Source organism: Pan paniscus, chromosome 14, assembly GCF_029289425.2.
Source record: "Pan paniscus chromosome 14, NHGRI_mPanPan1-v2.0_pri, whole genome shotgun sequence".
Classification (NCBI taxonomy): domain Eukaryota; kingdom Metazoa; phylum Chordata; class Mammalia; order Primates; family Hominidae; genus Pan; species Pan paniscus.
In genome coordinates this window covers 44,828,987-44,856,982 of record NC_073263.2, presented here as the reverse complement: position 1 = coordinate 44,856,982, position 27,996 = coordinate 44,828,987, and the positions used below count along the sequence as shown (strand labels likewise).

Below are 27,996 nucleotides of genomic sequence, written 5' to 3'. Positions count from 1 at the left end.
CTTTTACAGTAACAAATTTGGCAATTATTTTGGATCTATCACCTGTCATCATAACTGGCTTCTGCTTGTCATCCACACAACACCAGGACTTAAGACAAATGGGACTGATGTCATCTTGAGCTCTTCATTTATTTTGACTGTGATTTATTTGGAGTGGAGGCATTGTTTTTAAGAAAAACATGTCATGTAGGTTGTCTAAAAATAAAATGCATTTAAACTCATTTGAGAGAATGCCTTTTAGTTTAATGCATATTTAAACTAAATTGATCCTGTAGTGTTCCTGGAGAAGCTAGAGCCTGATTGTAGGCTACTACTCATCAATTAACTTCTACAGTGGAGACTACTTCTGGGACTGGAATATAAAAAAGAATCAAAGGTTCTGATTTTGAGTTGCAATAAAGGGAAAGACCATGCTCATAGCAGTGCCAACATCTGAAGTGTGGAGCCTTACCCATTTCATCACCTACAACGGAAGTAGTTAACTGGAAGAGATTACCAAGAGAATAAAGAGAGACTCATTCAGTGGAAGCAACTTTGTCTCAGCTTATTTCACATAAAGAGAGCGAAGTCTTTTGGGATGAATGTTAAACTCCCTGGTAACTAGAACAGGGACTGGCAAACTAGCCTATCCGACCACCTGTTTTGTACACTTTAAGGTGGTTGGTTGCCTTTTTAAATGGTTGAGGGGAAAAGAATACCTTGTGGGATATGGAATTTAAGTTCGAGTCCGGTTTTATTGGAACGTGGCTATGCTTATTCATTTATGGATTGACTGTGGCTGTTGTCAGTGCATGAGCAGAGTTGTGTCTAACAGACTAGAGCCTGCAAGTTTGCCAGCCCCTGATATAAAAGATGAAGGTACACAGAATGTGGGCTGGCTGGTGGGCAAAGGGGTAAAAATGTTCTCTATATTGTATCTGAAAAGATGGGGTGTCTGAATAAGAAAATGCATCTATTTGACAGACCTGGAGCAGTTGCTATCTGCTGCTAAGGTTTCCACCACAGATGCAAGAAGAACATGTCCTTGCGCTTTCCGTCTGTCTAATTGTGGCAGCTGAGATTGAATAGAGGAATACAGGAGGAAAAAAAGCGGGAAGAGTTTTTGAGGCAGGTCGGTCACCCAGGCTTGTAGTGCAGTGGCACAAGCAACTCACTGCATTCTCTGCATCCTGTGCTCAAGCCATTTTCCCACCTCAGCCTCACTAGTTGCTGGGACTGCAGGCATGCACCCCTATGCCCAGCTAATTTTTGTAGAGACCGAGTATCGCTTAGTTGCCCAGGGTGGTCTCAACTCCTGGGCTCAAGGAGATCTGCCCACCTCAGCCTCCCAAAGTGCAGGCCCAGCCTGGGAGGGGAATTTTCAAAACGTGAGTTTTGGGAAATAGTCTACCAGCCTTACCTGGTTGATTACACTTGTAAAAGAAAGATTAAAAGCAGGCCAGTGACTCTGGTCTGCTTGAACATGTGAATGTAGTGGTTTGAGCAATCTGGAGTTTGCCCTAGTGTCAAATTCCAGACTGTCCATAGTGTCCAAAACCTGAGGCAGATACTAATCATGTTAACCCCCAGCACCCCGTGATTGGAAACAAACCTTAATACGTATTGGGAACTTAATAGCAATTTTAAGCATTCTGATAGTTTTTTTGTAGGGATGGGGTCATGCCATGTGGCCCAGGCTGGTCTGAAAACTCAGGCCTCAAGTGATCTCAAGCTTTGGCCTTCTACAGTGTTGGGATTACAGGTGTGAGGCATTGCACCTGGCTTAGCGTTCTGATTTGACATTGTAATGAAAAGTGTGAGTCTCATCTACAGGGCCTTTTGTCCTCTGAAATGATAGCAGGAAGGGAATTTTCAGGCAGTGGTCAAAGCTGGGGAAACCAGGATAGTGAAGAGGGCCTTGAGGTGAGAGATGGAAGCTAATTGGTGAACTAGCCTTGGAAGCCTGAAACAGACAAGTAGCAATTCAGAGACTTTGTGGGCTCCACTGCTCCAACTTGTTTTGAAGATTTTCAGTTCTGCAGAAGAGGTATTTCCCCAGTTGTCCTTTCAGTGCTCTTAGCTGTTTTCCCAACATCCAGATCCAATCAAGGTTGGGACATAGCATTTTATCATGTCTATTTAAGTCAGAAGTGATGAACCCCAGCTGTTTACCTCATGGTAAACCTTTGAAGATTCCAGGTAGAATCTTCTCAGACTTTGAAGACTGTCTCATTTTATATCTTTTTCTCGTTATTCCTAGGGTCAAGACGTTTTGGGCAAGAATAAGGATGTGAACATCAGAAAGCTCATAACATTTTGTTTTTGATGCTAAGTTTAACAAAGGCATGCTTTAGTAGCCTGTGGGCCCTAGGGTTTGTTAATGTGTGGAGAACAACTGAGTGGAGCAAGAGGACTTTTCTAGGAAGGTCCTTATAATGTGACATTTGAAAACAAATGAAGGTGTGGAAGTAGGCCATGTGGATATCAGGACAAACCATTCCAGGCCAAGACAACAGCAGTTAGTCTGGAGTGTGATGTGTTCTGGGAAAAAAGTGGCCACTTTGCTAACCCAAGAAGACAGGAAGGGTTGTAAAGCAGTGGGAGTGCGCAAGGAAGGAAGACCAGACCTCAAGGAAACCACAGGCGCTCTGAGCAGAGGAGTTACATGATATGACTCAAATTTTTAAAGGATCACTTTGGCTGCCAGGTAGCAGGGTAAAAGCATAGAATAATTGTGTATAATGTGTTTTTAAGGCAAAGATGATAGTGGCTTAGTCTAGGGTAGTAGACTGAGGTGGTAGGAAATGAAGATAGAGACAACAGGATATGCTGGTGGGTGAGAGGATGGATTTAATGTTGATACAAGTATTTTGGTCTGAGCGTTTGGAAGAAAGTTGGCACTGAGGTGGGAAGTCGAGTTTAGTTTTGTTAGTTTTGGATGTGTTAAGTTTGAGATGCTGATTCTTCAGAGGAGTCTAAGCTGGAGAACTATATAGAGAGTGGAAAGATAACAATAGACATTGAAAGCCATGATACAGGATAAGGTCATTTGGAGAGAGGATAGACTGCATTCCAACATGAGATTGGTTGACAAAGAGAAACCAACAAAGGTAATTAAGAGGTGCTCCCACTGCACTTGTACTCAGAAGGCTGAGGTAGGATTGTTTGAGGCCAGCCTGGGCACCACAGGGAGACCCCATCTCTAAAATTTAGCCAGGAACCATGGCTCATGCCTGTAGCCCCAGGAATTTGGGAGGCTGAGTGGGGAGGATCGCTTGAGGTCAGGAGTTTGAGACCAGCCTGGGCAACATAGGGAGACCTAAAAAAATTAATTGGGCATCTGTAGTCCCAGCTACTCAGGCGGCTGAGCTGAGAGGATGGCTTGAGTCCGAGAGATTGAGGGTGCAGTGAGCTGTGATCATACCACTGCACTCCAGCCTGGGCGGCAGTGAGACACTATCTGAAAAAAGTTTAAAAATTTTAAAAAAGAAGGAACTGCCCCTGAGGTAAGAACCAAGGGAGGGCCTCCCAGAGGTCAGGTGGAAAAAGTTTTAGGAAGGAGGAAGTAGTCAACAGGGTTACCTGTTGCAAAGTACTTAAGTAATATGAGGCCTGATAGTGGTAAACTTGACTACTGTTGGATTTCACTAGTGGGAAAGGAAGTCTAATTAAAATGCACTCAAGAGACTAACAGTCGCAGGCATGAAATACAATACAGGTACATGGTTTTTTATTATGTGTGCATCTGCTTCAGTAATAGGTGTGAATTACTCATTTGGATCATTAGGAGTTTCAAAATCTAGTTAAATCACTAGATTTGTGTTGATGTAAATTCTGTCATTCTGAACTGCAGGGATTGTCAGTAACTTAACTGCAAACTAAACTGGTGATAATTATGGTAAAATTGCAAGACGAGCAATAAATCTCAACCAACTTGAGAGAACACTGATAACAAAGCATCCTTAAGGTTATATGTGTGTGCACACAGGTGGAGTGGAATGACTGGCTGGCAGCAGAATACTCAGTAAAATGGAACTAAAACCAGGAGGATTTACTAATTTACAACTAGTATAGTGATCAGTAATTTACAACTAGTAGGTCACTACTAAAGAGCTCCAGCTTTGTGGCAATTAGCGTGTGTTTCTAGAGACTATCCATAAGAACTGTGAGTGCAACTTGAAGTTTCTGGAAACATTTAATATTTCATTATTCCAAAGGAAAAGGCGTTGATTAAAGTGTTTTTAACATAAGCAAGTAAAGAAAAAGGTGCCATAGCTAGGCAGTGGCTCATACCTGTAATCCCAACTACTTGGGAGGCTGAGGAGGGAGAATCGCTTGAGCCCAGGAGTTTGAGCTTGGAGCGAGTTAATGGCTGCAATACTGCACTCCAGCCTTGGTGACAGAGGGAGGTCTTGTCTCTTGAAAGAGAAAGGTGCCACATACCTTCCATTGAATAAAAGTTGGCTGCTATGCTAGCCATCTCAATTAGCTACACTCTAAACGTGGAGCTTGCAGATAAGTTAAAAATCATAATAGTGCTGATAGTTTCTATTTACCTCACTTAAATCCTCCAAGTCTAGCCCTTAATCAATGCAGCAGTGATAAATCAGGCCCCTGTGCATGTCAGCAGTTCAAAACAGATTTTACTACTGTAGGGACATATTTTTAACTACCAGAACATTCCAGTTTATTTTTTGAGAGCCTGTAGATTTGTGCAGTTACACATAGTTTCATATAATTGAGCCTGGAAGTTGGCATTGAAGTTTCCTCCATATGCTGGGCCATGAGAACCTTTGGGAGTGGATGTGGCTTTAGCTGGAATCAATACAATTCAATGAGAGAAACATCAGATATGAGTTTAGAGGAAGATTCTTGCCAAAGTAACTTGTGCAATGATGTTTCCCTCAATTACTTTCTCCTCCATTCATTTATATATGCATTCCACTCTTCTCTGAGTCCAGAGGTAGAGCAAGGAGCACAAACTGGGGAGAACACTGCAGTGCTGTTTTGTGTGTGAGTCACAATCTACAGACAAAGGAAAATTGAGACATCAAGGGACTCACTGGAGGGGCCCTCTGGGACACAAGCCACAATTATTAGTCAAGAGTTATAACACAGTGTTTTTAATAATAGGACAGTAGAGCTACTAGCTACCATTTAGTCCTGAGTTTCTGGGTTTTTTTTGTTTTGTTTTTTTTGTTTTTGGGAGCCGGGGGAAGTCAGGGTCTTGCTATGTTGCTGGAACTAATCTCAAACTCCTGGCCTTTGCCAGTGATCCTCCTGCCTTTGCCTCCCAAAGTGCTGGGATTACAGGCATGAGCTACCACACCTAGTTACTAGAAATCTAGTTGTTGGCCAGATGTGGTGACTCACACCTATAATCCCAGCACGTTGGGAGGCTGACGCGGTCAGAGCACTTGAGCTCAGGAGTTTGAGACCAGTCTGGACAACATGGTGAAAGCCCATCTCTATAAAAAATAGAAAAAAAAATCTACTTGTATAGTTGCTGATGTTCTCCACATGTAAAGGAAGCAGATAAGCCCTAGTTTATTATCAATTGCGGCTTGCACATGACCTCATCTAGAGCACAGGGTTATCAAATTATTCTACTGTTCCCTAAGCAGTTGGTATAAAATTGGTATTTTCTGGACATCTATTCAAAACAGCTATACATGTAATTTCCTTTTCCTTGAGTACATTAATTTGGGAGTTATCCTTAAGAACTACCAATTCATCATGTAAGTCAAACATCCAAACTAGTATTCAATCTGGAGGTGGAAACTGGCAGTTAAAGAGGAAAATTACTGCACATGAAATTAGAAAGAAAAAATGAATACCTCTTTTGACTACCTCAGTGAGGTGGAAGAATGTGCATCAACAGATGGCAAGGATAAAATTGGAAGCTAAGCAAACACAGATCTTGGGCATGATGCACTGTAACCTTTTCTTCATTATGTTCCTAGCACCCCATCCTTCCTAAGCCTCTCCCATTGTATTAGCTTGAAGGGATTCAATCCACAGTGGTGGATTTTGTCAGATGGAACACAGGCTGTGTGTTAGTACCGTTGGTGACTGCCATTATATCAGCATGATGGTAACACCAACTGCTGGTATCTATTAAAAGTAAAAGTGACTAAGCTTCTGAAATTTGGTTAAGTAATGTGCAACCTGTTCTGCTCTGTTCCATAGACCAGGGAGGAGGAGGAGGACTGGGTGTGAGTGTCAGAGCAGCAGAGATTTTCATGTAGGGGAGGAAAAATTGCTTTCCACACCCATTGCTAAGTTCATGACTGAGGCCCTTATAACAAAAGACAAATCGACAAAAGCAAAGCATACATTTTTTTGTTGTTTTTATTTTTTGAGACAGTCTTGCTCTGTCGCCAGGCTGGAGTGCAGTGGCACGATCTCGGCTCACGGCAACCCCCACCTCCCGGGTTCAAGTGATTCTCCCACCTCAGCCTCCCGAGTATCTGGAACTACAGGCACGCACCACCAGGCCCAGCTAATTTTTGTATTTTCAGTAGAGACAGGTTTCACCATGTTGCCCAGGACGGTCTTTATCTCTTGACCTCGTGATCTGCCTGCCTCGGCCTCCCAAAGTCTGGGATTACAGGTGTGAGCCACCATGCCCAGCCAGCGTACACATTTTTTAAATGTTTTCTGTGACATGGGAGCCTTCATAAGGAAATGAGGACCCAAAGAAACAGGTGAGCTTGTGTATTTTTCTGTTTTGGTTTAATGAAGAGTGAACAGTTGTGCAAAAGTATTAGACAAAGCGGATGATCTAATGGTAAACTGGGGGGAACTTAGCAAGGCCTGTTTGTTCAGATTCTTCTCTGTGTTTCTGTGTCTTCAGAGATGAGGATATTTATTTTCCCTGGGTATATGGAGGGTACCTCTCGAATGAGAGTAATTTCTTTCTTTCTTTCTTTCTTTGAGACAGGGTCTCACTGTGTTGCCCAGGCTGAAGTGAAGTGCTGTGATCATAATTCCCCGTAGTCTCAAACTCCTATGCTCAAGAGATCCTCCCAACTCAGCCTCCCAAAGTGTTATAATTACAGGCGCCAGCCACTGTGCTGAGTCTACACCACACCTACTGAAACAGAATATTCAGCATTTAATATTTCGGGTTTTTTGAGAGAGAGTCTCACTCTGTCACCCAGGCTGGAGTGCAGTGGTGCAATCTTGGCTCACTACAACCTCTGCCTCCTGGGTTCGAGTGATTCTCCCGCCTCAGTCTCCTGAGTAGCTGGGATTACAGGTGCCCACCACCACGCCTGGCTAATTTTTGTATTTTTAGTAGACACGGTTTCGCCGTGTTGCCCAGGCTGGTCTTGAACTCCTGGCCTCAAGTGATCTGCCCGCCTCAGCCTCCCAAAGTGCTGGGATTACAGGCATGAGCCACCGTGCCCAGCCAGAATATCCAGCATTTTAAAAACCCTTCTGGGATTTCAGCTCCCTGCTGGGGATTGAGGAACCACTATTGTAGCAGGAAGCATGGGAAGGAAATGAGCTCATGAGATAAAGGAAAACAGCTCAGGCAGCTGGCTTGTGGTTACTGCCCTCTTGCTAAAGCAACATATAAAGCGCCAGAGTGGAAAGGAATCTAATGCGCCTGTCCAGTGCTCAGCACCCTTGACTTCCGTCCCTCTTAACCACAGTGCGTGAAGGCCCTGCAGTTCCCCAGGTATCGCTTGGCCTCATTTTCCACATTGTATGTTAATGCAATAATTTTTTTTTGTTTTTTTTTTTTTTTTGAGACGGAATCTCGCTGTGTCGCCCAGGCTGGAGTGCAGTGGCGTGATCTGGGCTCACTGCAAGCTCCCCCTCCCAGGTTCACGCCATTCTCCTGCCTCAGCCTCCCGAGTAGCTGGGACTACAGGCGCCTGCCACCACGCCCGGCTAATTTTTTGTATTTTTAGTAGAGACGGGGTTTTACCGTGTTAGCCAGGATGGTCTTGATATCCTGACCTCATGTTCCTTGCCCTCAGCCTCCCAAAGTGCTGGGATTACAGGTGTGAGCCACTGCGCCCAGCCAACGCAATAATATTTTAATGCAGCCTAAACTGACATTTGCTTCTTTTGGGTAATATCAGACAGGAGATTTGTCTTGAATTTCTGCCAGCTAAAACTTGTCTTCATGCTTGCTGCTGAAACCAGGTCTGCCCCATCCACACACTGGTGCAGTTGGATTTTGGACTCACACGCAGGAACTTACACTGTGATACCTTTTTCTCACTTTGCATACCAGATGTCTCAGCATCCGATGTGTACTTTAGACATGTTCCTTCCTAATTCCTTTTTCTTTTCTTTTTTTTTTTTCATTCTATTTTAGCTCGGCTAAAACAAATAAAAGATAAGCGTCTGCATCAATTTGGCAGACTTACAAGAAAAAAAGGCATTCTTTCCATTTTGGAAGAAGGCATGTGGAATTAGTACTATGCAGTGGTGGTATTTTGAAATCTGGGTTCTAATAAAAGCCCTGGCACTTGCTGTGAGAACTCCAGCATCTTAACCTCTCTAAGCCTCAGTATCTCCATCTAGAAAACAGAAACTCATACTTACCTCATCGGCTGATTTGGTAAGTAGAGGCTATCATAGGAGTGCCTTTACCATGAGAAATTCTTACAATACTGGTCTCTACTCTGAATCAGTGCAAAATACAGGATGCCTGTTCACATTCTCTGACTTTTGTGTAGCCTTGGGAAACTGCATCATGAATATGTTTTAGGGGTCAGGCGCAGTGGCTCACACCTGTAATCCCAGCACTTTGGGAGGCCGAGGCGGGCGGATCACAAGATCAGGAGATTGAGACTATCCTGGCTAACACGGTGAAACCCTGTCTCTACTAAAAATACAAAAAATTAGCCGGGCATGGTGGTGGGCGCCTGTAGTCCCAGCTACTCGGGAGGCTGAGGCAGGAGAATGGTGTGAACCCGGGAGGCGGAGCTTACAGTGAGCCAAGATCGTGCCACTGCACTCCAGCCTGGGCGACAGAGTGAGACTCCGTCTCAAAAAAAAAAAAAAAAAAAAAAGAATATGTTTTAGGCCGGGCGCAATGGCTCACGCCTGTAATCCCAACACTTTGGGAGGCCAAGGTGGGCGGATCACAAGGTCAGGACTTTGAGACCAGCCTGACCAACATGGTAAAACTCTTGTCTCTACTAAAAATACAAAAATTAGCTGGGTGTGGTGGAAGGTGCCTGTAATCCCAGCCACTTGGGGGACTGCGGTGAGAGAATTGCTTGAATCCAGGGGGCAGAGGTTGCAGTGAGCCCAGATTGCACCACTGTACTCCAGTCTGGGCAACAGAGTGAGAAGAGGTCTCAAAAAAAAAAACACTTTTTTTAATCTATCCCTAGATTCTTCTTCAGGGTTGACAAGCAGTTTGATGTCACTTTAAAATGGGCAACTCATACCTTCCCTGTACCACGTGAAACTTTGTGTGCCTATATTCTTTTTTTTTTTTTTTTCCCCCAAACAAACATTGCAGGGTTGATCCTAGTCTTGAAAGTTCGGGCCTTTCCTCTTGGCCTGTTTCTGGAGGAAATGCTCATGAGGTGGGTGAGAGGCGGATGACATCCTGTCGCTCTGGCCTCACCCTGGGGATGCCACATGACAGCACCGCAGCATTTTCAATAGGTGACCCGCCTGCGAGGAGGAAGGAAAAATGTGCCCAAGGCCATTATGGAGAACAAACACCTATGCAGTTGGAGAATGCTGAAGACACCCAAGGGTGTTGTCCTCTCCCTCCTGAGAGAAGCTAAGAAGATCCAGGCTTAGAGTGCTACAGAAATAGAGATTTAGGATAGAAAAAAAGGAAGGATTTCCTAACTACCACCAGGGCTATGAGGCACTGATATGACTTATTTGTGAACACAGTTGTATAGAATTGTTATGTGGCAAAGACGAAGATCACGCTGGAATGTCTTTCACGTATCCCTTGGTGGCAGCAGTGGGCAGCATAAAAGTACAAGATGGCAGGTGGAATCTTTAACCTTGTGGTCTGGAGGCTGCATGATAGGGTTGCAGTGTATTTTCCTTCTCTACAGGCTTGGGCCCTCATTCTGTTTTCTCACATTCACTCCATCCTAGTATTCTTGAATCCTGTCTCCCTCCCCTTGAGATTCTGGCTCTAACTAAAGCCAAATATCAGACCAACTTTACCTGTCTTATTAGACCAATCACAGGCCGATTCTTTATTTTTCTTCTTTTTGAGACAGAGCCTTGCTCTGTTACCCAGGCTGGAGGGCAGTAGCACAATTACAGCTCACTGCAGCCTGAAACTCCTGGGCTCCAGTGATCCTCCCCGCTCGGCCTCCCAAGCAGCTGGTATTAGAGGTGCGCTGCACCACGCCTTGCTTAGTTTTTTTATTTTTAGTAGAGATGAGGTCTGCTATGTTGCCCAGGCCAGTCTCGAACTTGAGGGCTCAAGTGATCCTCCTGCCTTCGTCTCCCAAAGTGCTGGGAATATAGGCATGAGCCACTGTGCCCAGCCTACATTTATTTTTACTTTTTTTTTTTTTTTTTTTAGACAGAGTCTTACTTTGTTACCCAGGCTGGTGTGCAGTGGTGCGATCTTGGCACACTGCAGCCTCGACCTCCTGGACTCAAGTGATCCTCCCACCTCAGCCCCCTAAGTAACTGGGACTACAAGTGTGCACCACCAGGCCCAGCTAATTTTTTTTTTTTTTGGATTTTTTTGTAGAGATGGGGTTTTGCCATGTTGCCCAGGCTGGTCTTGATCCACTCACCTCAGCCTCCCAAGGTGCCAGGATGACAGGTGTGAGCCCCCCACCTGCCTGGCTACATTTCTTTTAAGAGAGAAAAGATGGTTCATCAAACTTCAATATAGCCGGGTTGAAAATGTTTCAGACTGGCCGGCACGGTGGCTCACACCTGTAATCCCAGCACTTTGGGAGGCCGAGGCGGGTGGATCACGAGGTTAGGAGATTAAGACCATCCTGGCCAACAAGGTGAAACCCCGTCTCTACTAAAAATACAAAAAATTAGCCGGGCGTGGTGGCAGGCGTCTGTAGTCCCAGCTACTTGGGAGGCTGAGGCAGGAGAATGGCGTGAACCTGGGAGGCGGAGCTTGCTGTGAGCCGAGATCGCACCACTGCACTCCAGCCTGGGCGACAGAGCGAGATTCCGTCTCAAAAAAAAAAAAAAAGAAAAGAAAATGTTTCAGATTTGGGACATGTGATAAACTGGTTGCACTGATGGCTAAACAATCTTGTATTTCTGCCTTTTGCAATGCGGCTTTGCAGCTGCTCCCACCAAGGGGGAAATCTACTTCCCCGTCCTTCACCACCAGCCCTGTGACTTGCTTTGACCGTGAGAATGTGACAGAAGTGTTGATGTGACAGTTCCAGGCCTAGGCTTCAAGGGGCCTTGAGCACTCCTCTCTCTCCAAACACTGCCTCCACTGGGAACACAATCCTGGACTAGCTGCTGGAAATGAGAGACTGGGTGAAGCAGGGATGAATCATTCCAGCTAAGGCCATCCTAGAACAGCCAGCTGCGCTGACAGCTGACAGCAGAGGCATGAGAAAGCCTACCCCAAATGACTCAAGACCAGAACTCCCCAGCTAATTAAACTCAGCCTAAATTGCTGATCCCCAAAATCGTAAGCTAAACATATGGTGGTTGTTTTAAGCCACTAAGTTTTGGGGTGGCTTTATGTAGCATAATTCTGGTAGTAGGTAACTGTTTCAGAAGACAGGAATGGTTCTGATAATTAGAACCACAATGACTCCCATATTTTTGTCACCAGCCAACACTTCTCTCCCTTGAGTTCCAGACCCAAGTATCCAGCCACCAACCCAACATTTCTATGATCAGAACCAAGCTCTTGATAACACCCTAAAATTTACTCCTCCTATAGCCAGTCTTTACTGTCTTGATAAAATGAATAACTTTCTATTTCCAGTTGCTTAGGCCTAATCCTTGCACTCATTTTTAAGATTTCTTTTACATTCCATGTCCAATTTCTTAGCAAATCCTGTGGGCTCTGCCTTCAAAATATATTCAGAATCTGCTCACTTTTCACCAACTCTATGGCTACTACTCTGAGCCAAGCCCCCACCATCTCTTGACTGGATTGTTCCAGCAGCCTCTTAACTTATTGCTGTTTCCAAGTTAATTGGGCACCTTGTATGTTACCTGGCAACCCTAACCAGGCATGCTTCCACTTCACAGCTTTTGCATCTGCCCAAATGCCCTTCCCAGATGGCTGCATAGCTCACTCTCTGACCACCTTTAAGTTTCTGTTGAGATGTTATCTTGTCAATATCAAGAGGCCTTCCTGGCCAGGCACAGTGGCTCATGCCAGTAATCCCAGTACTTTGGAAGGCCCAAAGCGGGTGGATCACTTGAGGTCAGGAATTTGAGACCAGCCTGGCAAACATGGTGAAACCAGCTCTCTACTAAAATACAAAAATTTGCTGGGCATGGTGCATGTGTCTGTAGTTCCAGCTACTCGGGAGGCTGAGGCACAGAGAATCACTGGGAGGCAGAGGCTGCAGTGAACCAAGATCATGCCACTGTACTCCAGCCTGGGAAAGAGAGTGAGACTCCGTCTCAAAAAAAAAAAAAAAGGCCTCCCGGACCACCACATGTATTTATTTATTTATTTAATTTTTTGAGACAGAGTCTCGCTCTGTCGCCCAGGCTGGAGTGCAGTGGCGTGATCTCGGCTCACTGCAACCTCTGCCTTCTGGGTTCAAGCGATTCTTGTGCCTCAGCCTCCAGAGTAGCTGAGACTATAGGTGCGCATCACCACACTCAGCTAATTTTTTTTTTTTTTCTGAGACAGAGTCTCGCTCTGTCACCCAGGCTGGAGTGCAGTGGTGCGATCTCGGCTCACTGCAATCTCTGCCTCCCGGGTTCAAGCGATTCTCCTGCCTCAGCTTTCTGAGCTGGGATTACAGGTGCCCGCCACCATGCCTGGCTAATTTTTGTATTTTTAGTAGAGACAGGGTTTCACCATGTTGGCCAAGCTGGTCTTGAACTCCTGACCTTGTGATCCGCCCGCCTCGGCCTCCCAAAGTGCTGAGATTAAAGACGTGAGCCACCGCTCCCGGCCCACTCAGCTAATTTTTGTATTTCTAGTAGAGACGGGTTTCACCATGCTGGCCAGGCTGGTCTTAAACTCCTGACCTCAGGTGATCTGCCAGCCTCGGCCTCCCAAAGTGGTGGGATTACAGGCGTGAGCCACCATGCACAGCCGACCACCACATTTAAACCTACCTTCCCATCATGGTTTGCCCAACCCTCTTATTTATTTTTTCTCCATGGCACTTATTACATGTAACACACTATGTATTTTACTTACTTATTTGTCATCAATCTCAAGCCCAATCCCAGGCAAGCTTCAAGAGGGTTTGGTTTTGCTCTATTTTGGTTTGCTCGCTGCTGTATCCTCAGTGTTTAAAACAGCTCCTGACGCTTGGTAGGTACTTGTGGTGGTTGATTTTCTGTGTCATCAGAAAATCTGGGCACCAGGGGGTGCCCAGATTAACTATTGTTTCTGGTTGTGTCTGTGAGGGTGTTTCCAGATGAGATGAGCATTTCTGGTGGTGGACTCAGTGGAGTAGATGGCCAGTGTGAGTGGGCATCATCTAATCCATTGAGGGCCTGAACAGAACAAAAAGACAGAGGAAGGAGGAGTTCACTCCTATTGCTGCCTGCCCACCTGCTTGAGCTGGGACATTCGTCTTTTCCTGCCCTTGGAATGGGATTTATACCACCAGCTACCCTGGTTCCCAGGCCGTTGAGCTTGGACTGAATTACACCACCAGCTTTTCTGGGTCTCTAGCTTGCAGATGCCAGATCATGAGACTTCCTAGCACCCATAGTTATATGAGCCAATTTCTCACTCACCTGAATGCCATATCCCCTTTTTCCATCTTGGTGAAACAGCTCTCTAACAGTTTATTGAGAAGCTACTTTTTTGTTTTGTTTTTTGAGACATTGCTTGTATAAAATATCCTTATTTTCTCCTTACACTTGATTATTTGACTAAATATGGAATTCAAGATTAGGAAAACTTATCAGACAGAGTTTTGAGGGCCTTGCTTCCTTGTCTTCCAGCTTCCAGTGTTGCTGTTGAGAAGTCTGATGCTATTGTAATCGTCAATTCTTTGCTTGTGACTTGCTTTTTTTTTTTCTCTCGTCTCTGGAAGCTTTTAAGATCTCTGTTTCTGGTCCTGAGATTTCATCATATTGTGCCTTAGTAGGTGTCTTTTAAAATTTCTTGTGATGGATACTTGGTCAGGCATTTCAACTTGAAAACACATTTTTCATTTCTTGGAAACTTTTTTGAAAAAAAATTTGTTTCTGGTATTTTCATTTTCTCAGCTCTTACTTTCTGGATTTACTGTCAGCCAGATGTTGGGTCTTCTAGACCTACTCCTTGAGGGTGAAATTCAGCATAATCTGGGCATCACACAGACATCAGGCTTACCAAGGAAGCCAGTTTATGTCCAGGGCGTCAGGAGGCTAATGCTTGACTGCAGCCTGTGCCAATACCTCTCTGCTTCTGTTTCATGAATTAAATGAGAAGTGACCAGTAGGCTGGGCGCGGTGGCTCACGCCTGTAATCCCAGCACTTCGGGAGGCCGAGGCAGGTGGATCACGAGGTCAGAAGATCGAGACCATCCTGGCTAACATAGTGAAACCCCGTCTCTACTAAAAATACAAAAACAAAATTAGATGGGCGTGGTGGCGGGCGCCTGTAGTCCCAGCTACTCTGGAGGCTGAAGCAGGAGAATGGCGTGAACCTGGGAGGCGGAGCTTGCAGTGAGCTGAGATCGCGCCACTGCACTCCAGCCTGGGGGACAGAGCAAGACTCCGTCTCAAAAAAAAAGAGAAGCGACCACCTTGTTAACCCACTGTATTAGTCAGGGTTCTCCAGAGGGACGGAGCTAATAGGATAGATATATGAAAGGGAGTTTATTAGGGAGAATTGGCTCACACAGTCACAAAGCGAAGTCCCGTGATAAGCCATCTGCAAGCTGGGGAAGAAAGAAGCCACTGGCGGCTCAGTCCGAGTCCAAAAGCCTCAAAGGCAGGAAAGCCAATAGTGCAGCCTTCAGTCTGTACCCAAAGGCCCAAGAGCCCTGGCAAACCACTGGTCTAAGTACAAGAGTGCAAAGGCCAAAGAACCTGGAGTCTGATGTCCAAGGGCAGGAGAAATGGATAGAAGCATCCAGCACAGAAGAAAGATGAAAGCCAGAGGACTCCAAAAGCCAGCTTAGCCCACCTTCTTCCACCTGCTTTGCTCTAGCCCCACTAGCAGCCAACTGGATGGTGCCCACCTACATTGAGGATGGATCTTCCTCTCCCTTTCCACTGACTCAAATGTCGATCTCCTCTGGCAACACCCTCACAGACATACCCAGAACAATACTTTACCAGCTATCTAGGCATCCCTCAATACAATCAAGCTGCCATCTAATATTAACCATCACACCCACCTTGTTAGCATGTGGGTATGTGTTGAAAGTCTACAGGTTATGTTGAGAAGCTTTGTGAGAAACGAATACATGGAAGCTTCCGGGGGTTAAAGAAAATCAGAATACTGGCTGGGCATGGTGGCTCAGGCCTGTAATCCCAACACTTTGGGAGGCCGAGGTGAGCGGATCACTTGAGGCCAAGAGTTCAAGACCAGCCTGTCCAATATGGTGAAACGCCATCTCTACTAAAAATACAAAACTTAGCCAAGTGTGGTGGTAGTCTCAGCTACTCTGAGGCCCGCCTCAGCCTCTCAAAGTGCTAGGATTACAGGCGTGAGCCACTGCACCCAGCCTGTCTTTTTGTCTTGAGAATATGTCTGCATTCCTATTTCTTGGTGCATCCTGCACTGTCACCATAGGGCCCGGTGCGTTCTGCCCTGCACATGCACCATGTGTAGTGTAATAGCGAGGCAGCAAGGCACAGAAGGAGGGTGTGTGTTATTACATAACATCATGTAAGCCCAAACCCTGCCACCCAACCCAGATGGGAGTTATTATACGGTGACATTTCCCTGCAGTGTCTTGTAACATTAGACTTCCCTTTTCTTTCCTAGAATTCTTTACAACACACTTCCCTTGTATATAAATAACTTATAAAAATATTGGAAAGTAGCTGTCCTGCCAGGTTATAGCAGGAGGTTAGCATAAGAAGAAAGCTTCAATTTCCCCCCCCCCAATATTTTGTTCTTCATTTATTTAATAGCAGCCTAGACTTTAATCTGAGTATAGTACAAGGTTTGGGGAACACTGCAGGAGTCTGAAATCAATAGTGATGTCATTAAATTGCCACTTTAAATTCGCTTATCCTGGCTGCTGACACCCCTTCCACTCCCTGGGCAAACTACAAGCTTTTTAACAGCCAACACTTAGTGTGCTCTCTCTCTCTCTCCATAAACTAACCTAAACTATAAGAGAAAACTCTTGTCTTGCATTATTCTGACTCTAGTCCAGTGCTTTCCAAAGTATCTGTGGTAAAGGACTGGTTTTCTTTTCTTTCTTTATTTCTTTCGAGACAGAGTCTTGTTCTGTCACCCAGGCTGGAGTGCAGTGGCGTGATCTCGGCTCACTACAACCACTGCCTCCTAGGTTCAAGCGATTCTCCTGCCTCAGCCTCCCGAGTAGCTGGGATTACAGGCATGCACCACAACGTCTGGCTAATTTTTGTGTTTTTATGTTTTTAGTAGAGTCGGGGTTTCTCCATGTTGTCCAGGCTGGTCTCAAACTCTTGTCCTCAGTGATCCACCCGATTCGGCCTTCCAAAGTGCTGGGATTACAGGCGTGAGCCACCGCACCCAGTCTCAGGACTGGTTTTCTTTAAATTTGCAATCTGTTTGGACTGATAACTTTCATAAAATATAATAAATATGAATTATTATAAATGTAAGTTGGAAAGAAAAACATGCAAAATACAATTCCAAATAACTTTTTTTGTTATTACATTGTATTTTTAGATTCAATAAACAAAATTATTCTATCATATTGCCTGAAAAGCTCCCTTCCTTCCTTCGTTCCTTCCCTCTTTCCTTCTTTCTTTTTTTTTTGAGATGGAGTCTCGCTCTGTTGCCCAGGCTGGAGTGCAGTGGCCTGATCTCAGCTGACTGCTGCCTCCTGGGTGCTGGGATTACAGATGTGAGCCACCTCACCCAGTTTCTAAATGTGTGCTCTCAATCTCTGTCCCACACTGTGGACCACATGTTGAGTCACTATGCTTTAGTTGATACTGGCCTGAACATTACATAGTTTTGAGTTCTGAACTTGCAGTCAAATACTTTCACACTTCCCTTTTCAAAACCTTGCAAACTTTTGGCCTTTCTTTCTCCTTTCTCCTTCCTTCCTTCCTTCCTTCCTTCCTTCCTTCCTTCCTTCCTTCCTTCCTTCCTTCCTCCCTTCCTTCCTCCCCTTCCTTCCTCCCCTTCCTCCCCTCCCTCCCCTCCCCTCCTCTCTCTCTCTCTTTCTTTCTTTCTGACAGTCTCGCTCTGTCACCCAGGCTGGAGTGCAGTGGCGCGATCTCAGCTCACTGCAACCTCTGCCTCCAAGGTTCAAGCATGCCTCAGCCTCCTGAGTGGCTGGAATTACAGGTGTGCACCACCACACCCAACTAATTTTTTTTTTTTTTTTGAGATGGAGTCTTACTCTGTTGCCCAGGCTGGAGTGCAGTGGTGCGATCTCAGCTCGTTGCAACCTCTGCCTCCCGGGTTCATGCAATTCTTCTGCCTCAGCCTCCTGAGTAGCTGGGATTACAGGCACCTGCCACCACACTGGGCTAATTTTTGTATTCTTAGTAGAGACGGGTTTCTCCATGTTGGCCAGGCTGGTCTTGAACTCCTGACCTCAGGTGATCCACCCACCTCCGCCTCCCAAAGTGCTGGGATTACAGGCGTGAGCCACCATGCCTGGCCTGTATTTTTCTTTAGTAGAGATGGGGTTTCACTATGTTGGACAGGCTGGTCTCAAACTCCTGACCTCAAGTGATCTGCCCGCTTGGCCTCCCAAAGTGCTGCGATTACAGGCATGAGCCACCGTACCTGGCCTGACCTGACTTGCAAAACCTTCACAATGTGCCCCAAACCTACTTTTTAAAAATCACCAGAAGGCCCAGTTTTCTTTTTATTTTTTTCTTTTTTTGAGATGGAGTTTCACTCTCATTGCCCAGGCTGGAGTGCAGTGACTCGATCTCAGCTCACTGCAACCTCTGCCTCCTGGGTTCAAGTGATTCTCCTGCCTCAGCCTCCTGAGTAGCTAGGATTACTGGCACCTGCCACCACGCCCTGCTAGTTTTTGTATTTTTAGTAGAGACAGGATTTCACCATGTTGGTCAGGCTGGTCTCAAACTCCTGACCTTAGGCAATCCAGTCACCTCGGCCTCCCAAAGTGCTAGGATTACAGGCATGAGCCACCGCACCCGGCCTCCAGTTTTCTTTTTCTTTTCTTTTCTTTTTTTTTTTTTTTTAAAGATGGAGTCTCGCTCTGTCGCCCATGCTGGAGAGCAGTGGCGCGATCTCGGCTCACTGCAACCTCTGCCTCCCGGGTTCAAGCGATTTTCCTGCCTCAGCCTCCCGAGTAGCTGGGATTACAGGCATGCGCCACCATGCCTGGCTAATTTTTGTATTTTTAGTAGAGACAGGGTTTCACCATGTTGGCCAGGCTGATCTCGAACTCCTGACCTCAAGTGATCTGCCTGCCTCGGCCTCCCAAAGTGCTGGGATTACAGCCACTGCGCCCAGCCAATAAATGTTTGTTGAATAAAGGAATATAATTTATAAAGTTTGGAAAGGGTCAGCATATATGGTTTTTGAGAAAAGGAAATGGGTTAATGAACTGCAGAGAAGAAAGCTAAAGATGGGTACAGTAGCTCACTCGGGCCAACTGTATATGAAAAAAGACTAAGAACTTGTCTACCTTATATGATGTGAAGTGTTATTTTAAAGGTGCCAAGATCATCTGATTCTCTGTACCCCAAAATAGCCCTCCCCCCATTGACCTGCTTGCACACCTGAAATTCCATTATTAACTGTACATTCTTTTTTTCTTCTTCTTTTTAGACACAGGGTCTTGCTTTGTTGCCCAGGCTGTAGTGCAGTGGTGCAATCATGGCTCACTGTAGCCTTGACCTTCCCTTGACCTTCAAGCAATTCTCTCACTTTGGCCTCCTGAGTAGCTGGGACTACAGGCATGCTTCACCGTGCCCAGCTAATTTTTTAATTTTTTTGTAGAGATGGAGTTTCACCATGTTGCCCAGGCTGGTCTCAAACTCCTGGGCTCATGCAATCTGCCCACTCTGACCTTCCAAAGTGTTAGGGTTACAGGCATGAGCCACCAGGGCCCAGCCCTACGTATCCATTCCTACCTGGGTATTGAGTATCAATGATTGTTAATATCACAAAAAGAGAGACAACCAAGTATCTGTTACATACTTCCTGATGGAAGAACACACCACCAACTATGAAATGGCCTTGTCAAAAGATCAAACCTAAAGCTGATTGACATCCGTATACCAAATTATGGCAACTGTAGGGACAGAGGGCATATTATATGACACTACAGTGATGCCATTGCTGAAGCCCTGACTGGGGAATTCTAAAGGACAAACAACTTGAGTTTGTTTTTGTTTTTTTTAACAAATAAATCAAAAGAAAAAAGAAAGAGATAAATTCTAGATTAATAAGAGATTTAAAAGATCAACCAATCGCAATGTATAAACCTTATTTGTGTTACCGGAAAGGGGTTCCAATCCAGACTCCAAGAGAGGGTTTGTGGATCTTGTGGAAGAAAGAATTCAGGGCCAGTCTGTAGAGTAAAGTGAAAGTAAATTTATTAGGAAAGGAAAGGAATAAGGAATGGCTACTCCATAGAGCAGGCCCAAGGGCTGCTGGTTGCCCATTTTTATGGTTATTTCCTGATGACATGCTAAACAAGGGGTGGATTATTCATGCCTTCTCTTTTTAGACTATATAGGGTAACTGCCTGATGCTGCCATGGCATTAGTAACTGTCATGGCACTGGTGGGAGGGTAGCAGTGAGGACGACCAGGGGTCACTCTCATCACCATCTTGGTTTTGGTGGGTTTTGGCCGGCTTATTTACTGCAAGCTGTTTTATCAGCAAGGTCTTTATGACCTGTATCTTGTGTTGACCTCCTAGCTCATCCTGTGACTCAGAGTGCCTTAACCTCCTGGGAATGAGGCCCAGCAGGACTTAGCCTTATTTTACCCAGCCTCTATTCAAGATGGAGTTGCTCTGGTTCAAAGACCTCTGACATTTGATCCTGATTGAAGCAAACTATAAAAAAAGAAATTTATGACATTGATGATATTATGGTTATTTTTTCTAGTCTTTTTTACCTTTAGTTTCTTTTTTTTTACTTTTATTTTAGGTTTGGGGGTCCACGTGCAGTTTTGTTATATAAGTAAACTCGTGTCACAGGGCTTCGTTGTATAGATTATTTCATCACGCAGGTACTAAGCCTTGTACCCAATAGTTATTTCTTCTGCTCTGAAGTCTTAATCTTTTAGAGAACATTATCTCTTGAGATTTGTTTTAAAATAATATAGCAAGGGAGAAGTGAGTGGTGAGATAGTTGAAACCAAATGGGCTCTGGTTGATAATACTGAAGCAGGAGGACGGGTACACAGGTTATTCTTGAAATTTTCCATAATTAGAAAAGTTAAAATTAAAAAAATAAAACAGACTGCCCCTCAGCCAAGTCTTCCGGGCTCCAGAGGGCCTTTTGAAAAACTGTTAGCCCTCGCAGTGGGTTAATATAGTAACAAATGATTAATCATTAACATTTTAGTCTGTGATGGTTTCCAGCAGCTTCACTGAAATGCCTGCCTTCCGCAGCCCCGCCTTTCACCCTTCAGCCCACCTCTCCAGCTTCTCCCTCCGAGACCCCTGCAGCCCCAACATACCCTCCACTTCTCTGCACCCAACCCCTTGCTGCCGGTGCCATTTTGCCTCCTGCAATGACCCCTCTGCCATCCTCGACCTGGCAGAGCCTGCTTATGTTTACCAATCCAGATAAATGCTGCTTCCTTTGTGAGAGCTTCCTCCTCCTCCTCCTCCTCCTTTCTCCCACTTTTTCCTCCCCCTCCTCCCCCTCCTCCCCCTCTTCCTCTCTCCTCCTCCCCCTCTTCCTCCTCTTCCTCTGTCAGAATCCATCACTCCCCCCAAAGAGCTCTGATTCTATTGTTCTTTCTATGTACTTAGCACCTTATGTTACATTTTCTTTCTTTCTTTCTTTCTTTTTCTGGAGGGCAGTGGCGCGATCTCAACCTCTGCTTCCCGGGTTCAAGTGATTCTCCTGCCTCAGCCTCTCAAGTACCTGGGACTACAGACACATGCTGCCATGCCCGGCTAGTTTTTTGCATTTTTAGTAGAGACGGGGTTTCACCATGTTGGCCAGGCTGCTCTGGAACTCCTGACCTCAAGTGATCCTCCTGACTCGGCCTCCCAAAGAGCTGGGATTACAGGCGTGAGTCATGGCACCTGGCCTTTATGTTACATTTTCACGTAATATTCCAACTTTTTTTTCATGTAATATTCCAACTTAAATTAAGATGGACATTTTTGGCAGATTAACTATTTGGGTTAATCTATCTGTCTACTCTAATCTCAGTCAAGGCTGGACAACCTTCATTTAAAGGCACTTTGGCCAGAGTTCAGCAGGCCACACTCAGGCTGGATGGGCTGCAGGGCTGCAAATTTGAAACAGCAACAGGTGCTGACAGGCCAAGCAGCTGGGGAGAGACTGGCACAAAGGAGTGCACATGCCCTGGCCCAAAGGCGCACCCACCTCCCAGCTACAGGGGACTGTGGACCCTAGGTTAAGGGCGCCTTTAAATATTCATTCTCGGACCTCATTTTGGATTCATTATTTTATATTCATTTCCTTAACCAGGGCCTCACAAATGGTATCAGTTTAGGCCCTAGAAAGCCTGGGCCCTGGGGCTGGGCGCGGTGGCTCATGCCTGTAATCCCAGCACTTTGGGAGGCCGAGACAGGTGGATCACTTGAGGCGAGGAGTTCGAGACCAAGCTGGCCAACATGGTGAAACCTCGTCTCTACTAAAAACATAAAAATTAGGTGGGCGTGGTGGCGCACACCTGTAATCCCAGCTACTTGGGAGGCTGAGAATTGCTTGAACCTGGGAGGCGAGGTTGCAGTGAGCCAAGATCGTGCCACTACACTCCAGCCTGGGCGACAGAGTAAGACTCCGTCTCAAAAAAAATTAAAAAAAAGAAAACCTGGGCCCCACCCCCTGGCTGCACGATCCACCTTTTCTTGCTGATTTGGAGTTGAGCCCAATCTCTCCCCCACTGGGGAACAGTCCTTATATGTATGGTGACGGTCCCCTGAATAAAGTCTGCCATTCCACTTTAACAAGTGTCAGTAGTGACCCTCCCCTCCCCTCCCCTCCCCTCCCCTCTCCTCTCCTTTCCTTTCCTTCTTTTTGAGATGGAATCTTCCTCTGTCGCCCAGGCTGGAGTGCGGTGGCGTGATCTTGGCTCACTGATTCCTCTGCCTCCCAGATTCAAGCGATTCTTCTGCCTCGGCCTCCTGAGTAGCTGGGATTACAGACGTATGACACTACACCCAGCTAATTTTTGTGTTTTTAGTAGAGACGGGGTTTCGCCATGTTGGCCAGGCTGGTCTCGAACACCTGACCTCAAGTGATCTGCCCACCTTGGCCTCCCAAAGTGCTGGCGTGAGCCACCACACCCGGCCATGAGTAATTTTTTCTGTAGCACACATCTGGCACGTCCCCTCTCCCTCACTCAGCTCCAGTCGCTCAGGCCTCCCCAGTGCCCCTCAAACATCCCCCCCAACTCCTGACCTTATGCTCGCTCTGCCCTTGGAGTCCCATGTGGCTTACACTCTCATTTCTTTTTCTTTTTTCTTTTTTTTGAGATGGAGTCTTGCTCTGTCCACCAGGCTGGAGTGCAATGGCACAACCTCGGCTCACTGCAACCTCTGCCTCCTAGGTTCAAGCCATTCTCCTGCCTCAGACTCCCAGGTAGCTGGGACTACAGGCATGTGCCACCACGCCTGGCTAATATTTTTTTTTTTTTTTTTTTTTTGTATTTTTAGTAGAGGTGGGGTTTCACCGTGCTGGCCAGGCTGGTCTCGAACTCCTGACCTCATGATCCACCTGCCTCGGCCTCCCAAAGTGCTGGGATTACAGACGTGAGCCACTGCGCCCAGCCTACACTCTCATTTCTTAGGGTCTCTGCTCTCTTATCAGAGAGGGCTTTCCTAACCAACCATCTAAATAGCAGTGCCCGACACTCTATCCCGCCTCCCGACTGACATACCATTACCTTCTGATGGGTGAGACCCTGACTTGCTGTTACCGTAGCCCCCATCAGAATGACATCCATTAGAACAGAAGGACCATGAAAGCAGGGACAAGGGCTCTATTTTAGCTTTCACTTCAAGAACACATTTTGTGGGTACTTCATTGTGGATACTTCATAAATATTTGCTTTATAAAGCACAAAACAAAAAATCAGATCAGAAAACAATATGGGCTTTAAAACCTAACAAGACCAGGCATGGTGGCTCACACCTGTAATCCCAGAACTTTGGTAGGCAACATGGTGAAACCTCATCTCTACCAAAAATACAAAACAAACAAACAAACAAACAAAAGCCGGGCATGGAGGTCATCACCTGTAGTCCCAACTACTAGGGAGGCTGCGGTGGGAGAATCGCTTGAACCTGGGAGACAGATGTTGTAGTGAGGCGAGATCATGCCACTGCACCCCAGCCTGGGTGACAAAGTAAGACCCTGTCTTAAAAACAAAAAACAAACAAAAACATCTAACAAGAATGTTGGCATCAAGCAAAATGTTTCATCTGAAAATAAGAAACTCTGGGTATGGCCGGGTGGGGTGGTTCATGCCTGTAATCCCAACGCTTTGGGAGGCTGAGGCGGCAGATCACTTGAGGTCAGGAGTTCAAGACCAGCCTGGCCAACATGGTGAAACCCCCATCTCTACTAAAAAAATAAATAAATAAATAAATAAATAAGGCCGGGTGCGGTGGCTCACGCCTGTAATCCCAGCACTTTGGGAGGCTGAGGCCAGCAGATCACGAGGTCAAGAGATCGAGACCATCCTGGCCAACATGGTGAAACCCCGTCTCTACTAAAATACAGAAATTAGCCGGGCGTGGTGTAGCGGTAGTCCCAGCTACTCGGGAGGCTGAGGCAGGAGAATTGCTTGAGCCTAGGAGGCAGAAGTTGCAGTGAGCCGAATCCCGCCACTGCACTCCAGCCTGGGCGACCGAGAGAAACTCCATCTCAAAAAATTAACATAACATAACATAACATAACATAACATAACATAAAAAAAAATAAAATATAAGCAGGGCACGGTGGCACCCGCCTGTAATCGCAGCTACTCAGGAGACTCAGGCAGGGAATCGCTTGAAACCGGAAGGCGGAGGCTGCAGTGAGCCAAGATCATGCCACTGCACTCCAGCCTGGGAGAAAGAATGAGACTCTGTCTCAAAAATGAAAAAGAAGGCCGGGCGCCATGGCTCACGCCTGTAATCCCAGCACTTTGGGAGGCCGTGTATATTCAGTAGAGACAGGGTTTCACCATGTTGGCCAGGATGGTCTCGATCTCTTGACCTCGTGATCTGCCGGTCTCGGCCTCCCAAAGTGCTGGGATTACAGGCGTGAGCCACCGCACCCGGCCTTATTTATTTATTTATTTATTTATTTATTTAGTAGAGATGGGGGTTTCACCATGTTGGCCAGGCTGGTCTTGAACTCCTGACCTCAAGTGATCTGCCGCCACAGCCTCCCAAAGCGTTGGGATTACAGGCGTCAGCCACCCCACCAGGCCTGCAGGCGATGTTCTTCAGCCTCCCCCAACCTTCTAAACAGGGTAAAAGGCCCCTGGCGACTATCCCATTGCTGCTTGCCGCTAGGAGCCACACATTTCAAGACTTTTGGCTGGAAAGATAACCGTTTTTACGGTGATACTTCTAAGGTGTTTATCTGTGTGCTTTTTGGTGTAGTGTCAAATCTTCTGGTAAACATGCGATGAACACATATAGACTTTTGGAGGGGACTTATGGCTTGGCCCCCTCTGCGGATCACCCTAGAGAAAATGCAAACATTACCGTTTAGAGCCGCACCCGCAGAGGTAGAAGAGTTTTCTGTGTGAGGACCGGGCGGCGCTGGAAAGTGCTGCGGCCAGAGACCCCCTGGCCTTTGTCTCTCTGGCGGGCGCGGCTGCCCTGCCCGCCCAGGACTCGCCCCTGCGCCCTCTCTGCGAGGCTGCGGAGAGCAGAGGAGGCCGGGCTCTGGCAGCAGGAACTCAAAGACAGCGAGCGCTCCCCGGGCGCTGGGGTCCCTCCGCGCCCAGCCTGGCCTCGCCTGCAGGGCTCGGACGCCGGGGCGGGCTCGTGGCTCCTGCTGCGGGGTCCCGAGGACCGCAGCTCGCTCCGCGCGGATGCTGCTCGGCAGACGCCTCCTTTCTACCTTCTCCTCCACCGCCATTCAGACCAGAATGTACTCGAACATACCCAAATTAAAAAAAAAAAAAAAGTAACTCATCGGCATTATCCATTTCCTCCTCCTCCTCCTCCTCCTCCTCAACCCTGTTTTCCGGGGACCATGACAAGAGGCGGCATTTCGTGATGACAGTGTGGGCCACTGCAGTCGTTGCTATTTTATAAGCCAAACGGCTGCTCGCTTTGCCCAGGGAACATAAAAATGACCACCTCCGCCCCTCAAAAAAAAAAAAAGAGACGCTTTGTGGTTTGCAGTCCGAGCAGCTGAGAGGCCCTGCCTCTGGCCTCTTCCCGCGCGCTCACAGCCGGGAGGTGTCGCCGGGAGGGGGCGCCCGGGCGCCAGAGGCTCTGAGATGCACTGAAGCGCCAACCTGTCTCTATTGGGAGCGGTTCAGGGAAGGAGAAAAAGAACAGGAGGAAGCAACCATAAAGAGCATGTTTGGGGAACGGTCACGTTTCCTTCAGAGCCAGGAGAATGAGGCTGACATTTGTACAGGTGTAGTCTGGCGAAGAGCCCCAACGTGGCACGTTGCTTAGCGACGGAAGCCAAAGCGTTAATAAAAACCGTTAGGGTGAACACTTACAATAAAAGACAGGTGGTACAAAGTCAATGGATGCTGCCGCATCTCATTATTGAAATTCCTGCTAGCTAAGTGGAAAGAGAGGCAGTCTTGCTTCCAAATTTTCCTTTGCAGAAAGATACCAAGCATTCCGTTGGGGATGGAAGTGGGGCTGTTGGTACATTAAGTCTGATGCGGTTATTATTGTGTAGGCATTCTGACATGGCCAGAGTGGTTAGCATGTGTTTACTATGAACGTATTCTTTCAGCAGTTAAGTACGTAATGTGCAAAACACAGGTGCATCATCACAGATTGTCTTCATTTAAAGTTCTTCATGTATGCATCTGCAGCCACCCTTTTGTATCTTCTTGTGAATACTTTGCCCTGTGACTGCCCTCTCCTACCCAAAAGACAGACAAAGGCAGGGAAGATGATGAAATAGTGGGTGCTAGGTGGGGAGGGTAAACAACTGATAGTTCCTACCTGAAATCTTGCCTCAGGGGCTTCTGAAACCAGCAAACATGAAAACAGGAGTTGAGTCAAGCATTGGTATTCTAGCTCTCAAGTGAAATTTAACTTGCAGCCACTTCTCCAAGGCTTCCCATAATTAGACTGATGAAATTGTAAGGGTTCTATTAAAATTTGTACAATCAATCAATAACCATAACCCATTAGTTGCACCCTGCTAAGGTATAGATAAAATAAATGCGGTAAAGAATGAAAAATTGGCCGGGCGCAGTGGCTCACGCCTGTAATCCCAGCACTTTGGGAGGCCGAGGCGGGCGGATCACAAGGTCAGGAGATCGAGACCATCCTGGCTAACACGGTGAAACCCCGTCTCTACTAAAAATACAAAAAAATTAGCCGGGTGCGGTGGCGGGCGCCTGTAGTCCCAGCTACTCGGGGGGCTGAGGCAGGAGAATGGCATGAACCTGAGAGGCGGAGCTTGCAGTGAGCTGAGATCCAGCCACTGCACTCCAGCCTGGGCAACAGAGCGAGACTCCGTCTCAAAAAAAAAAAAAAGGAATGAAAAACATCCGGGCCAGGGGCAGTGGCTCAAGCCTATAATCCCAGCACTTTGGGAAGCCAAGCTGGGAGGATCGCTTGAGCCCAGAAGTTCGAGACCAGCCTGGGCAACAAAGGGAGACCCCCATCTCTATAAAAAAATTAATCCAATAAATAAAAAAGAAAAAAAAGAAAAATATCTGCAACTGGCTAAAAAAAAAGTATGTAGGTACAGTTTTTCTTTTCGGAAATCATACTCCCAGCTGCTGCATCTACTGTGTATGTACAGAAAAGGGACTTTAGTAATTTAACTCATAGATGACTAACCTGTTTATAAAATAATTGTTAATGTTTGGGTGGTGTAGTTCATCAGAAGGTCACCAGAGGGCGCCCAAGTTTGCTTCCCACAGAACCCCAGGGTAATTTGCAGTTCAAAAGGCTGGCACTCAGCCCAGCATGGTTTCAACACCTGGAGGTCCTGTTGCTGGAAAGCATTTTGGAAACACAGGACTGATAACTTCCGTTCCACTGGTATGAACTGGAAGATGGCTAGGCTAATGCTCACTGTTGGATTCGAAGTCTTGACCTTGTTTTCAGTTGGGTTTGGGGCTGCTTTGTAGGAAGACCCGTCTCCCAGCTCTCAGTTTGTCTCCCACCCTCAGCATTTTTATAATGATAGTGCACAATGACAATCCCTGGAATAGTATAATTACAGCCTAGTGCATAGAGCGGTATGGATGAGGGGGATGTGTACATTCACAGAGGAGAACAGTGAGTGAAATCAGCCCTACCTAATCGACAGAGCTTTGTCATATGTTCTAAAGGTTAAAAATTCTCAATACGGGGACTCCCTTTTATTTCAAATCCACATCTGAATCTCTTTCACCTTGTTTACTGTGAGTCACTGAATC

General features: G+C 46.4%; 1 protein-coding gene, 1 long non-coding RNA gene and 1 other non-coding gene across 4 annotated transcripts in view; 2 read left to right on the top strand and 1 right to left on the bottom strand.

Annotated features, from left to right (window-relative positions):
* The window catches only part of TPT1 (tumor protein, translationally-controlled 1), a 4,010-nt gene extending 3,789 nt beyond the window's left edge, over positions 1–221 (top strand). For both annotated transcript variants that reach the window (XM_003807670.5, XM_034936671.2), the window contains one exon: positions 10–221. In XM_003807670.5, the coding sequence (XP_003807718.1) occupies positions 10–12 (3 nt within the window). In that variant the 3' untranslated portion in view covers positions 13–221. The remainder of the gene's footprint in view (positions 1–9) is intronic.
* LOC134728837 (uncharacterized) lies at positions 188–27,996 on the bottom strand. The gene is made up of 3 exons (XR_010109688.1): positions 25,127–27,996; positions 19,713–19,784; positions 188–14,670 (listed from the first exon to the last, which is right to left on the bottom strand). It is a non-coding gene; the product is annotated as an uncharacterized LOC134728837 (long non-coding RNA).
* Positions 947–1,080, top strand: LOC112439453 (small nucleolar RNA SNORA31). Its single transcript, XR_003027730.1, has one exon. It is a non-coding gene; the product is annotated as a small nucleolar RNA SNORA31 (small nucleolar RNA).